This window comes from Haemaphysalis longicornis, unplaced genomic scaffold (genome assembly GCF_048455015.1).
Source record: "Haemaphysalis longicornis isolate Haplotype H1 unplaced genomic scaffold, Haemaphysalis longicornis Haplotype H1 scaffold_3, whole genome shotgun sequence".
Taxonomy (NCBI): domain Eukaryota; kingdom Metazoa; phylum Arthropoda; class Arachnida; order Ixodida; family Ixodidae; genus Haemaphysalis; species Haemaphysalis longicornis.
This window is the reverse complement of record NW_027526335.1, coordinates 198714349-198728517: the sequence shown is the minus strand read 5'-3', so window position 1 is coordinate 198728517 and position 14169 is coordinate 198714349. Positions and strand designations below refer to the sequence as shown.

Below are 14169 nucleotides of genomic sequence, written 5' to 3'. Positions count from 1 at the left end.
ACAAGAACATACAAAAAATTTAAGTCCCCTCCGTCTAATGAAGATCATGGTGGAAACGCGAAGCTTTCTTGCATGCCAAAATCAAAGCCGCTGCAATCAAAGTCACAGCTTTAACGATCAAATTGCAAACCGCCTGGCAGTAAAAGTCCAAGAATCAACGATCAGAGGGCGAATTGCCTTCGGGTCGAATTCCAAACACACACGGCGGCAAACAAATCCCTCTCGAGAAAGCTGAGCGCCACCTACCCGCAAAAATATCGCCGCAGTTTGACCACCGTCGTCGTAAGGCACAATGAACTTTTATTTGAAGAAAGAATGCGCTGTGTCGTTTTGTTTGAATTCAGAAGGTGCTCTTATTAAAGGAATTACGTTTTGTTGCCTTCAACCAAGCTTAAGTTGAGAGCCAACGCCCGCGCAGCGAAACCTAAGGAAAGTCTAAGTGACCCGAATGCGATGATGTCGAAATGGGAGAGACGTCGGCTTCATGACACGAGGGGCTCAGTTTAGATTCCGACCCCCCGAGGCATTTTTTTCTTCTTTCAGCCTCCTCCTCCATATCATCATCCTGTGCCCTCCAGTTGTGTAAAGTTGTCTTGCCTGCAGCGTGTTTTATTACGACTCCGCCATCAGCGAGACAACGATAGATTCGCGTGAAAAATAGCGAGGACGAAGATCTTTGCAACAACACCCTGCATTCCCACAAAAATTCATAATTGGCGAACATAAGAAATGTCCAGTACTTTTTATTTATTTGTAGACGTATTCATTCATTCATTTATTTATTGCTTATTCTTTACTTATTTATTTATTTATTTATTTGTTGAAAACCGCAGGCTATGCGCAGCCCTATCAGGATAAGTTTGTTAATTTAGCAATTTCAGGAACCCGTTGTAAACAAAGAAAAGAAATAGAAGAAAAGAAAAGTGAAAGCGTTGTGATTATAAAGCAATTAAAACCGAAGGAAACAAAAGAGAACAGGAAGGTAGGACGTAAGAGAGTGACTCGAATAAGCACACATTTTTAACGTAACATAGAAAATTATATACAGTAACACAGAAGGTGTCCCTACCAAGGCCCACCACGGTATGTTAAGAGCATTACGTTTGATTCTACAAGATTACCAATTACCTAATAATAAGCTATGTCAGCGTAAATGGCTACAATGGGTCGAACAGAATTTGAAAAACCGAAACACAAAAAGATCGAACATAAAAAATTAAAGATATATATATTGCAATATTTAAAATATTATAAAAATATTATTGACGAAATCCAGAATTTTCAAAGTATACAAAAAAACATGATTGACCAGGTAATTGAACCAAATGGAGAAACTTTTATCCCATCAGTTAAAAGAAACAAAAGGAAACTTTTAAACACTAAAATACCCCAATGTATTTTGCTACCGAATCTCTCTTCAAAATTAAAACTTTCAGTGCGTACAAATGGCGTGTGAGTACTACACATGATTAGAGAATTCTTTCAATTTCGGCAGGTTGTTTTCCTAAATTGCTTATTTAACGCGCCTCAAGCTGGGTCATTAGTTGAAATTTTAAAAGGTAAAAATGGCGCCACTTTGGGGCGACTTCCTCAACTAGATGCGTCTTGTAACAAATTTGCGTACACCACCACACCTAGAAATCACCCGTCTACAATCCATAACATAGCTTCTTTGTATTGCTCTACGCATATGAACACGCGTGTTACCAGCACCACCTTAATTTTTATATCGAAAATGCTTCTTCCATCTGAACGAAAGTGTATGTACACAAATAGAAGTCGTGATTTTCCTTACTTTTAGAAATATAATATTTGCCTGCATATTTACTGCACCATATCGAGATATATTTAAATCTCAAGGAATACAGCAAGGCATCAAAGTAAACAGAAGGGTATGTGCGAATTTAGCTGTGCTTGATTAAAAATTCAAAAAAAATAGTTTGCACCGCTTTAATACTACAATATCGCGGGTTAAAAGTGAACCCATGGGCAGGAATTGGTGTGTCAAAACTGATATGGTTTGTTTTTAATGAAAAAAGAGAAATGAAGTGCACTAAGAATATTATTGAGCTCAGCACAGAGATAAGCTTCATACAACCCCGTTCGGAGGAAACAGAGTAGAGAGAAATGAAATGATAGAACAGAAAGACCGAATGAAGAATGGAAGATTGTGCTAACTTATTCCGAGCTCTTCCGTCAGTAGCCAGCACGTCAGTCAGGGCTACAGCCGTTGCGTGAGCTCGGCGGTCTCCTAATGGCTGCGCGGGGACTCGATTTGCCCTACGTATAATGTATTTCGCATCGGTCAATCCTCCTCGCGCGTATGTGTCACATGCTCATGCGTGCCGCAGCGACGATGAGGATCAGAAAGAAGCCTTACTGCATCCACTTATGTTACCTATTGCGGCAACAAATGTAGGGTATGCCATAAGCAATATGTATATATGATTGTATTCAACAGTCACTTCCTCCTGCTGGTCGCTTGAATTGCTGAAGGGTTTGTAATTAATGGGTAATTGGGGTTTTAAACATTGCAAACTTTCATTACACGGCATCTTTGTTTGCGGAAATAAATTACCATTTTGAATACTCACCCTTTTTAAGCGATTCAACCCTGGCCAACCCACTTGTAGGTAGCTGCCGAAAACATTAAGGTCATCATCATCATTCTTTAGTGGACCACGCGCACGCCCGGGCTGGCCGCGCGGTTCCCCGAACAAGTGGTCCTGGACCGTGTTTCCTAAATTTAGGCGCCTTCTACACCCGAAGATGTCGTACAACTACGTCGTGACGGCCTACAAGCCGACGGGAGCGTGTGCCTGCGCGACAGGTAAGTCACTTGTCCGCCGCGTCTGCTGCACTCCAAAGCACTACCGGCTTTAGAAAGGCGGCAGCTAGGCGTTTCATAATTGCTGCACGCTTGGCGGGATGCTCGCCGGTCGTACGCACGCTTCGTCCTGCTTAATTTGAATCTCTGAGCCCGTAATTCATCTGTGCGTTCACGGCAGCAAGAAACCAAAAGAACGACTCTCCATCTGAAAACGCATTTGGGGTCATCCAGTATACTCTGGTAATTTTGGAAGCGAAACTTGAGCTGGCTCAGGCATGCTTTATTTTTCGCGTGCGCGTGCTGCTTAAGTCAAAGCCAACATTAACGCGAGTGGTCAGCAGGAAACGGCTTTCGCTACCATTTTAGTAAAGCTTTCGGAAAAACAATTACGACCGCAAATACGGTTCCCTTATTAAAACTAATTTCACTTACTTTTCATGAGTAATTAGGAGTGAAATTGTAACCGTCTCAGAAGCCTTGTCTGCTGTCAATGCACGCCTGCCTACAGCTGGTGTAGGGATACAGAAAGTGCATATAACCTCTGTTTTGTCCAAACATTCCCAACCAAAATTGCATGAGAATTAGCTGCAGCGATGACTTTTTCATTATTGGAATTTCTATTTTCTGATAAGTTCACATTGAAGGTTAAAACAGCACACAGTTCCCTGCTTTTAGCAACGTAGTTCCTTCAACTGAATGGAAACCTACAATACCATAATTCTCTGTTACGGTAAACCTGTATTCGATCCTCCAAGTTTCATTACTTAATCGCATAGCCAGAGTAACGACCGTTGTCAAATGGAGACAGAAGTAACTAAGTGTACGTTCTCTAACCACCGGTGGAACGTGTTTGGGATGTAATCTCTGTATGCGAAGCCCTGGCAGCACATGAGCATGGGCACATGATCTGAAACGTGTTCTTTCTTTTGTTTTTTATTCAGTGTGCCGCTGTCGGCTGTTGTTTACGCTGCTGAGCACTAACCAGTGTCCTGTCGTAAACGTGCTAAAGGCTGCATATTCTTTCCTTGTTACCATTATGTCGTGCTTGTTGATTGTTTGTGTTTATTTTCCTTTTTAACTCCACCCCTACAATACATTTGGTGGATGTAGGGACGTTAATAAATAAATAAATAAATAAATATATAAATAAATAAATAAATAAATAAATAAATAAATAAATAAATAAATAAATAAACAAATAAATAAATGAACAAATAAATAAAAATACAAAAACGCAAAGCTCGGTTGGGCATTCACCTTCACACGGTAGATTGGCTCATAACTTGTTCAGCTTATTTGCCTGGGTGACTTTTCAGACTTTTCAATCAATGAGCTAAATTTGTTTTGACGATGTACAGCAAATATTTTGTCACTTTACACCACTTCTTATATGATGAAAAAGCAAACGTTTCTTTTTAGGCCATTTCACTTCATCTGCGGACATCAACCTAATCATTGCCAAAAACACTTTGCTCGACATCTATGTCGTCTCGCCAGAAGGCCTCCGTCCTCTCAAGGAAGTCAGCATCTATGGGAGAATAAGTGTTATACAGTTCTTCCGGATGCCGGTAAGTGTGTGTAAAACTACCCATAGATGGAGGCCATCTGTATGCATATTGCTTAGAACTCTACAAAAAAGAATGACAAAATTATTTAGAATAAAAAAAATTAAAGCGAATGATCGATATACATAATAATTTCATTGCAAGGAGGGGAAGTCTAAGTGTTGTTTCAGAACATTGCCAATCGCGCTGGTCTAGTTTGATTTTGCGAGACTTGTCAATGGGACATGGTAACTTGGTATTGTGAATTGAGACATAGTAAGGAGAGAATGAAAACTCTTTTAATTGGTTTGTTCTTTGTAGCCGCAACCAATGTTCTCTTATAGGGTTTTTTGGCGCGCTAATAGTGGCGCTAACAGGCGAGCAAAAGCAAGCCAGCAGACTGGCAGACAGAACAAAATTGAGTGTTCTGCGACAGTGTTAGATGAACCCACTATAACAACACTAAATGACTTTTTGGTGCATGGAAAGAAAAGAGTGTTTTTAGGGTCGCACGTATCGTGCATCATGTTGAAATAGCAACCTAATACGTGCATTCGGTGTCAAGCCGCGAACGCGAATAAGAAACATTAGACGTAATATGTGGCGCGTACGCGACAGTCTCTGTTGGCATTGGACCGACATGTTAATATCCACACACTACCATATACTCTAAATGGCGCATTTCACAACGCTTTGTAAGAAGGAATGCATGTTGCAGTAAATAGCGTTACTACAGGTGCTGTCTCTGGCGATGCATTATGCGCAACCAATCAATAAATGAATAAGTCAATTACTTTAAGCGAAGCACCAGGAGGGTCGCAAAAAAAATGTGCGCCCTACTGTGGATCTATTTCCGTAGTCTGAAACCTAAAACTCTGTTACGTAACCAGGCAGTAGCACAAACCCGCCGAGTGGTAAAACGGCGAAACGTAGTTTGTCTAGGCGTGGCCTCGGCGATTTGCTGCCAGCGGCGCACCGTTGCTCCGGCCGTCCAATTCGGCGCGGAAGCAAGGGGAGCGGTGTAATTTTGCTAACTCCGACACACGCCGCCAGGCGGCGCCGTTAGCCTAAGGTTGAAGCGAGGCTCGTCTGGCCGACGCTGCCTGCGCTTTGAGTTGTAAATCAGCCTTCGTTGTCGCGTCTTCGTGATAGAAAACTCTCAATATATGGTCTATGTATTTTGACTCGATCCTACAAGTACAAAGTTGTTTAACGTGCTTTGTTGAACACCCACGATTGCCTTTGCACGCAGCTTTAGTGGTCATTTGCTTGAAAGGCGAATGCCATAGCCAAGGGTTCTGTCATCTCGGGCATAGTGAATTCCAGCGTGCTGAATTCTTTTTTCGTTGTTACATCATTTTCACTCGATATCACTGCGCGAAAATATGCTTTTTTTTGCCTTTTAAGTTGTTTCGAACGTTCTGGGTATCCGTTGGGTGTGTGTGTGTGTGTGCGTGTGCGTGTGCGCGTGCGTGCGTGCGTGCGTGCGTGCGTTTGTGTGTGTGCGTGCGTGTGTGCGTGTGCGTGTGTGTGTGTGTGCGTGTGTGTGTGTGTGTGTGTGCGTGTGTGTGTGCGTGTGTGTGTGTGTGTGTGTGTGTGTATGTGTGCGTGCGCGCGCGAGTGCACGTGCGCGAAAACAGCGTCATACCGATAAGCTCTCGTGTATTGTTTATAGGCAGGCGACTACGATAGTCAAATAATCTCTTAGGCTTCCACGGGTACGATCAATCATATTTTTCGTTTTGCTTAATATGCTTAGGGGTTTGAAGTACTTACTGCAATCACGCTACCAAATTATTTGCTCTGAGTGAAAAAGTCAGGGTATTCCGCGGTGCCTTTCATATCGCTATCGACTCTACCTATGTATTTTTTCGAAAGACTGTTTCTGAATTTCTAGATTTGCTGGGGTAATATATTCTGCACATAATTTGTTGTCATGACATATTAAGGGCATTATTTTTTTCGGTGAGCAGTTAAGCTGATCACTAATATCTGTATGCACAACATCGGCTGTCAGTAAGTTGTTCGGGATATTAGTGAATAAACACATCAAGTGGAGAACTATACCAATCGTAACTCGGGTAAAGTTTTTTTATTACGTTACTTATACCACGTCCATTAATGGTAGACTGGAAATCTCTCTGTACGTTTGTATATGCAAGCATGCATGCCAATAAACGGCACCAGCACGTTTACCATGCCTATTGCGGAAGAAGTACCAATAGCCATTTGGACAGTATACACTTCAGATGCTGAAGTATACGACTTCTCTGTTAATAGTATAGCGGTAAAAGTTACGCCAAACGTTTCAAGTAGTGTTACCATGTCATCTACTTTATCTGTCAAAGACCGCACGTTTAAACGAGAAAAAAGGAAACGACATAGGGGGTATTTTCGTGTTTACTAATGGTTGGATTTCGGTCGGTTGAATTCCCATAATTTGGTTCTTGCTCGGAACGCACAGAATATGCGTTCCGTGCGTTCCAAACAACATGTACGAAATTTTCAGAAATAAAACCGTAAAACGTGTTGTGTTTTGGAACAATGCGTGACTACAAAAAAGAATACTGCTGTGCAATGATTTCACTTATGCATCACCCCGGGCATAGTCTACGTCAAAAATTCAAAGCACCAGTAACTACTCTAATGGCACCAGTAACTACTACTATCTTTCACCTGCATTGGTGTGCGGTAACTTTTTTTATTAAACGTCGCACACAGGCTGGGAAGGCCGAGTTTTCGTCCTCTGCACCCGCCCGCGCCAGGGAAAACAACCTTAGGCTACGCGCGCCGCGGTGCGGCGAAAAACGCGACCACGCCTCCTTTTCAACTTACGCTCTTTCCGGGCGATTGGAACGGCGGGAGCAACGTCGCGCCGCCGGTAGCCGATCGCGGAGGCCACGGTCTAGGCTGGCGAAAGAGCGTTACCTGCTGGCATAACTAATAAGCGTTCGAAGCGAAACTAATACTCCGTGCGCGCTCGCTTCCGACTGGCTGCGACGTGCTCTATACCGAAAAACCTGGTTGTAACGAACCTCTACGTGACTAATTCCTGGATTCAACGAATTCTTTCAATTACGCATTCTCGCCACCATCGCAGCCCATGTGTTTGCGACATTTATGTACCGAAGGCGTTGCGGCTGTTAATCTTGATGTAACAAAGTCGGCAAGCAGATTAGTCATTGTTTTTTGCACTTTTACAGAAAAGTCGGCCGGAGAAATTAATTAATTTAGTAAATACTACTACTTCTGTAATGAGCCATGCAGCAACGAAAACCTCTAGAGTCACCTGAAAACAAAGTTCGTCATGCCGATGATCATGAACGGAGCGGCTCACGCCAGCCCGTGGTTAACGAAGCATCCAGTTCTGGTTTTTTTGGGTACCGTGGAACAACACCCGGTAGCAAGAGCCACTACATTTTTTTCGTCCGCACTGCATACTACTGTGCGTTTCCACGTGTGAGTGCGGTGTCGGTTCGAGACAAGTTTTGAGGTCCTAGCCCACCCTATCAGTGGGTAGTCGCGCGTCTCCGCACATCACTATGTTATCGGTTCGTCAGGAGTGAGTTTTGCGGCCAGAAAACGAAAATTTTTGTCATTTGAAAGCAAGCTCCCAATTTTAAATGCCGTCTCTGACGACAATAAAGAATGTCGCCGCCAGGTTCAGTATGTGCGCTAGCACGGTCTTGTGGAAACATGCATATGTTAGGGAAAAAGCGTCCTTTCAGAACTCTTGAAATGCGTTAAGGTAGCGAAAAGGGTCAAAAGCAAAAGTGACAATTAAAGTACGTTTGTTAATACGACCTTGATTCTCTGTAGCGCCCTGTAGTGACTAAGCTCGAGCAAAAGCAGCAGACGCCACTCACGCAGATTCACTGGGAAATCAGTTCTTGAAGTGTGCGTCAACCTTTCGTGATGTCTCGTATTTTGGCTTTGTTTCTGCTCTATTCCCGCGAGCGTTCACTGCCTACATGTAACAAAACTACCTACATGTAAACCTACCTACCTACATGTAAACCTACATGTAAAAAAAACTGCATGTAACGCAAAATTGATAACCATCTTCCACTTCATTACATCTAGGTTTACCTGTATCAAGCGTTTCTTAGAAAAAATAAAACAATTGCACGTGCACTAGAAATCTCCACTGTAGTCCCAGCTGGCTTTGAACTTTTTAGGACGCATTGTGGAAGCTGCATCGATAGTGATTTTGAAACAACTACATTGAATGTGCCCCATGTGCAATTATGTACAATTCATGTCGCCAGATGACTGGAGGAAGAATTCAGCCAAAGCGAATTCTTTTGGGTTCGGAGGTTGGAAAATATTGTCACGTGACAACACAGAGATAGGTTATCGAGAAGGTGTATTTACAAAAGACACCGTAGTCACCGGCCCAGAGGCGGGTTGATGGCGCAAACCTAGTCCAGCCGAAACTCCAACTTCGTCTCTCTTCAATTCCTTTCCGTCGGTCCTTCAACACCAGCACAGACCCAGATAAAGTGAGATTGGACGTAGCTGGATGTGCCCATGTGATTACCGTCAGCTTTTGGCGATGCTGGCCAAGGTCTGCGACACAACTCCCCGGCTGCAGAAGTACGGTTTGGGTGCCTGTTATGACGGGGGAGCAGCAGTAGGCGAATCCCGTGTGTGGTACGCCTTCAGGCGGCTCACGTGGACGAGCTGAGGCCCCGAGTGAAGGGACGACTTTGGAAGCGTCAGGGGCATGATTTCGTAGGTGACGGAAGTGATAGCACGCCCGACGAGGTAAGGGCCAGTGAATGGGGCATCTTCTCAGACAGCCCAACTCGGCTAGAAGGAGTCCACAAAGGAACCAAGGAGCCAGGAGTTAAGTTTGAGGGCGGTGGCGCTAGTCGTATCGAGACTTCTGGGATGCTTGTGATGCCAATAGCTGTTCTCGGGTGGCCTGGCGAGCCAGGTCAGCGCGGGCGATGGCGTCACGAGCATACGTAGTGGTCGGCTGGGTCGAAGCAGGCAGCGTGCTGTCGAATGGCAGGGTAGGCTCACGGCCAAGCGGAAGGAGAAACGGAGACTAACCATCAGCTCCGTGCCTTCAGGAATTGTATGCAAATGTGACATAAGGTAAAGTACCGTCCGAATCCCGGTGGTAGTTGGAGACGTACATTGCAAGCACTTCAGTGAGCGTTTTGATGAGCCGCTCAGTAAGGTCATTTGTCTGACTGTAGTACGCGGTTGTCAGTTTGTGGTTTGTTAGACAAGAGCGAAGAAGGTCGTCGACGATATGGTAAGGGATCCCTTGGTGCTTCTTGGAAAATACTTTATAGGCAAGATTGTATGCTGCTTTAGCGTTGTATTTATTGAAAGTCGCAGCCAAGCCGCCATACATTGTACCTCATATAGTCTGATTACCAAACAGACGAACACCAACAGGCTGAGGATAATGATGATGAGTCTGTCTACAACACGCGAGCTTTGTCTTCTGCACTACCGCACTTTTCTTCCGTTGGCTTTATTCGCCCCTTCCTGCTTGCAGGGTGACAAGAAGGACTTGCTGTTTTTCCTCACGGCCAAGTACAACGTCGCAATACTGGAATGCGTCCAGTATGAGGACAGCATCGAGATCATCACCAGAGCGCACGGCAACGTCGCGGTGAGTCTTCGTCAGATCCCTCTCCTTCCCGCCTCTGTCATCTCTTAAACGTTTTTACTGCGAAGCAGTAAATGTTCAGCCCCCGCCCTCCCTCTTCAATTCTCATTCCGGTGAATCCTCTTTACTCGGCGCGCCGACGCAACGGTCGTCCTCACCCCCGATGACCCACCAGCGATGCTTCTTTCACAGGTTACGCAATCCGCTGATAACGGCGGTAGCGCCATCATCAGGCGTTACCAGAGCGACTTGCCCGCTTTGAACGCCGATGATAGCCCATAATTCTTTTTGACCATGAAAGGCTTTCGGCTAAGCACGCACCCATCACCGGTGGCGGTTGATGCGTGCACTGGTTTTGTGTGGACACGGCCTCCGCGATTTGCTGCCGGCGGCGCGCCGTTGCTCCGGCCGTCCCATTCGGCGCGGAAGCAAGGGAAGCGGTGTAATTTCGCTAACTCCGACACACGCCGCGAGGCGGCGCCGTTAGCCTAAGGTTGAAGCGAGGCTCGTCTGGCCGACGCTGCCTGCGCTATGAGTTGTAAATCAGCCTTCGTTGGCGCGTCTTCGGGATAGAAAACTTGAATATATGGTTTATGTATTTTGACTCGATCCTACAAGTACAAAGTTGTTTAACGTACGTTGTTTAACACCCACGATTGTCTTTGCACGCAGCTTTAGTGGTCGTTTGCTTGGAAGGCGAATGCCGAGAAGGGTTCTGTCATCTCGGGCAGAGTGAATGCCAGCGTGCTGAATTCTTCTTTCGCTGTTACATCATTTTCGCGCGATATCGCTGCGCGAGAATATGCCTTTTTTGCCTTTTAAGTTGTTTCGAACGCTCTGGGTATCCGTTGTGTGTGTGTGTGTGTGTGTGTGTGTGTGTGTGTGTGTGTGTGTGTGTGTGTGTGTGTGTGTGTGTGTGTGTGTGTGTGTGTGTGTGGTGTGCGTGCGTATGCGTGCGTGCATGCGTGCGTGTGTGTGCGTGCGTGCGTGCGTCAGTGCGCGCGCGAAAACAGCGTGATACCGATAAGCTCTCATGTATTGTTTATAGGCAGGCGACTATGATAGTCAAATAATCTGTTAGGTTTCCACGGGTAAGACTCAATCATATTTTTGCGTTTTATTTAATATGCTTAGGGGTTTCAAGTACCTACTGCAATCACGGTATCAAATTTGCCGTGAGTGAAAAAGTCATGATATTCCGGGATGTCTTTCATATCGCTATCGACTCTAAATATGTATTTTTTCGAAAGACTGTTTCGGAATTTCTAGATTTGCTAATTGGTTTTCATGACATATTAAGGGCATTATTTTTTTCGGTGAGCAGTTAAGCTGATCACTAATATCTGTATGCACAACATCGGCTGTAAGTAAGTTGTTCGGGATATTAGTGAATAAACACATCAAGTGGAGAACTATACCAATCGTAACTCGGGTAAAGATTTTTATTACATTACTTAGACCACGTCCATTTATGGTGGACTGGAAGTCTCTCTGTACGTTTGTATATGCAAGCATGCATGCCAATAAACGGCACCAGCACGTGTACCCTGCTTATTGCGGAAGAAATACCGATAGCCATTTGGACAGTATACTTCAGATGCTGAAGTATACGACGTCTCTGTTAACAGTATCACGGTAGAAGTTACGCCAAACGTTTCAAGTAGTGTTGCCATGTCATCTAGTTTATGTGCCAAAGACCGCACGTTTAAAGGAGAAAAAAAGAAACGACATAGGGGGTATTTTCGTGTTTACTAATGGCTGGATTTCGGTCAGTTGAATTCACATAATTTGGTTCTTGCTTGGAACGCACGGAATATGCGTTCCGTGAGTTCCAAACAACACGTAGGAGATTTTTAGAAACAAAACCGGAAAACGTGTTGTGTTTTGGAACCATGCGTGACTACAAAAAAGAATACTGCTGTGCAATGGATTCACTTATGCATCCCCCCGGGCATAGTCTACGTCAAAAATTCAGAGCACCAGTAACTACCCTAATGGCACCAATAACTACTTCTACCTTCCACCTGCATTGGTGTGCGGTAACTTTTTTATTAAACGTCGCACACAGGGTGCGAAGGCCGAGTTTTCGTCCTCAGCACCCGCCCGCGCCAGGGAAAACGACCTTAGGCTACGCGTGCCGCGGTGCGGCGGAAAACAGCGAAACAGCCTCTTCGCAATTACGATCTCTCCGGGCGATTGGAACGGCCGGAGCAACGGCGCGCCGCCGGTAGCCGATCGCGGAGGCCACGGTGTGGAAGCAGGGTAACATGCATGCATAGGTAGGCTTCAGGCCGCTATCGATGGCAAGCGCGTTTTGCTGCCGGGAAATTTAAACGTGGAAGTCTCACGGATTAATGCGAGCTGCTCTCAATGGTAGAAAGTTTTGGGTTTGACTTGATGTGTTACACTGACAGTGAGAAGCCTACGGCGCGGGAGGGAAACGGACAGCCATATGTCTGTCCACTATAATCAAAACTCCAGTGCTGCTAGGTTTTATTTAACTCCCTACAGGACAGACGCCTGTCACTCGCTAGGAGGAAGAATACCAGGAATCGAAGGAGCGTCTGCCGGAACTGAAACGCGAATGGGTGCAAAAACAACATAAAGCCGCCGCCGCCGCTGCCGCATATTCCCACTCGTCGAGTAGCTGGGGATTTCTCCCAGATGAACAGCAACATCGACGTGAGCCAATATTTCTTGTTCAGCTTAAAGGGCTTTGAGAGCGACAATTTTGGCGGTGCCTTTCCCTTTAAGCACGTCAGACAACTGGCTGTTGGTATATGCAGGAACTACTCGGGAGTGGGGAGGAGGGGAGGGACATGCACATGCAGCTATAGGTTTCATGCTCTTTCTCGCTCACATGTCTGCTGTGCTGACGGAAGGTTCAAACATGTACGCCCACCGCCCCAACGCGAACTGTCCTGTATCCTCAGTGGTCGAGCGGATTGGGTTGGTGCTACGCACACTGTGAGATGCCTACGACGCGGGAGGGAAACACGCAGCTCCAGGCTTGTGCGCTAGAATGAAGCTCGAGTCCCTAAACATTTCGCATGGGGTAAGTGCTAACTGCTCAATCGAAAATTACGAACAAGCGTGTTTAGATTCGTGCATCTCTTGCACTGCGTCCGAGTTCGCAGGTCATCTTTTTTCAAAGAGTGGAAGGGCACTATTTTTTTAGCTGCTTTTTGCTTTTTGCTTTTTGCTTAGCTGCTTTTGCTGCTTTTTGCACGCACGCGCGCACACGCGCACACACGCGCACACACGCGCACACACGCACGCACACACACACACACACACACACACGCACACGCACACGGACACGGACACGCACACGGACACGCACACACACACACACACACACACACGCACACGCACACGCACACGCACACGCACGCACGCACGCACGCACACGGACACGCACACGCACACGCACACGCACACACACACACACACACACACACACGCACACGCACACGCACACGCACACCCACACGCACACGCACGCACGCACGCACGCACACGAAATGCACTGGAAACTTTTTTTCCGTGTATTTTTAAACCAATCCTCAAGAATTCAATGCGAAGACAAAAGCGAGGTTCAGTTTACAACACAAATTAGGCACCGGCAACCCATGGCGCGGTTTCGTAACGAGAAATGGAAAGGCAACGTTTAACTACATCTGCACCACGGCCACTTCATTTGCCATCTTTGTTTCGTAAGCGACAGTACGCAACAATGCCAACACATCTCGCTGTTCTAGGCGCCTGTTAGACTTTAAAAAGAACGCATATGGTCAACAGTGCATTCGTAACAGAAAATGTTGTGTTCACTGTGAGGAACCAGAAGCTTGGTTTATACACTGTAAATCTGGCGGCCTCTTTGCAAGTCTAGCTAAACATGAGATATTGGTTGCACTGCGCGCGTTATCATTTTATTTCGCATGTTCACTTGCGATGAAAGCCTTAAATAAGCGCTACGACCCCACTATGTATTTATTTATTTATTTATTTATTTATTTATTGTACCCCTCAGGGCCAAAGGCATTACAGAGGGGGAGTGGGTTACAAGCAAAAAAAAATAATACAGTGCAGTGAGTATAACAACAAAAACATTAGATTGTTCCTGAATATACAATATTAGCTAGATTCTCGCGAAAGTTCAGGTT

The 14169-nt window shown here is 45.5% G+C and overlaps 1 protein-coding gene across 1 annotated transcript in view; it reads left to right on the top strand.

The window, feature by feature from the left end:
- The first annotated feature begins 2769 nt into the window (after window positions 1-2769).
- The window catches only part of LOC144173646 (DNA damage-binding protein 1-like), a 113094-nt gene continuing 101694 nt past the window's right edge, over window positions 2770-14169 (top strand). Inside the window, exons 1-3 of the mRNA XM_077701981.1 lie at window positions 2770-2830; window positions 4250-4398; window positions 9890-10006. Coding sequence (XP_077558107.1) covers window positions 2770-2830; window positions 4250-4398; window positions 9890-10006 — 327 coding nt within the window. The remainder of the gene's footprint in view (window positions 2831-4249; window positions 4399-9889; window positions 10007-14169) is intronic.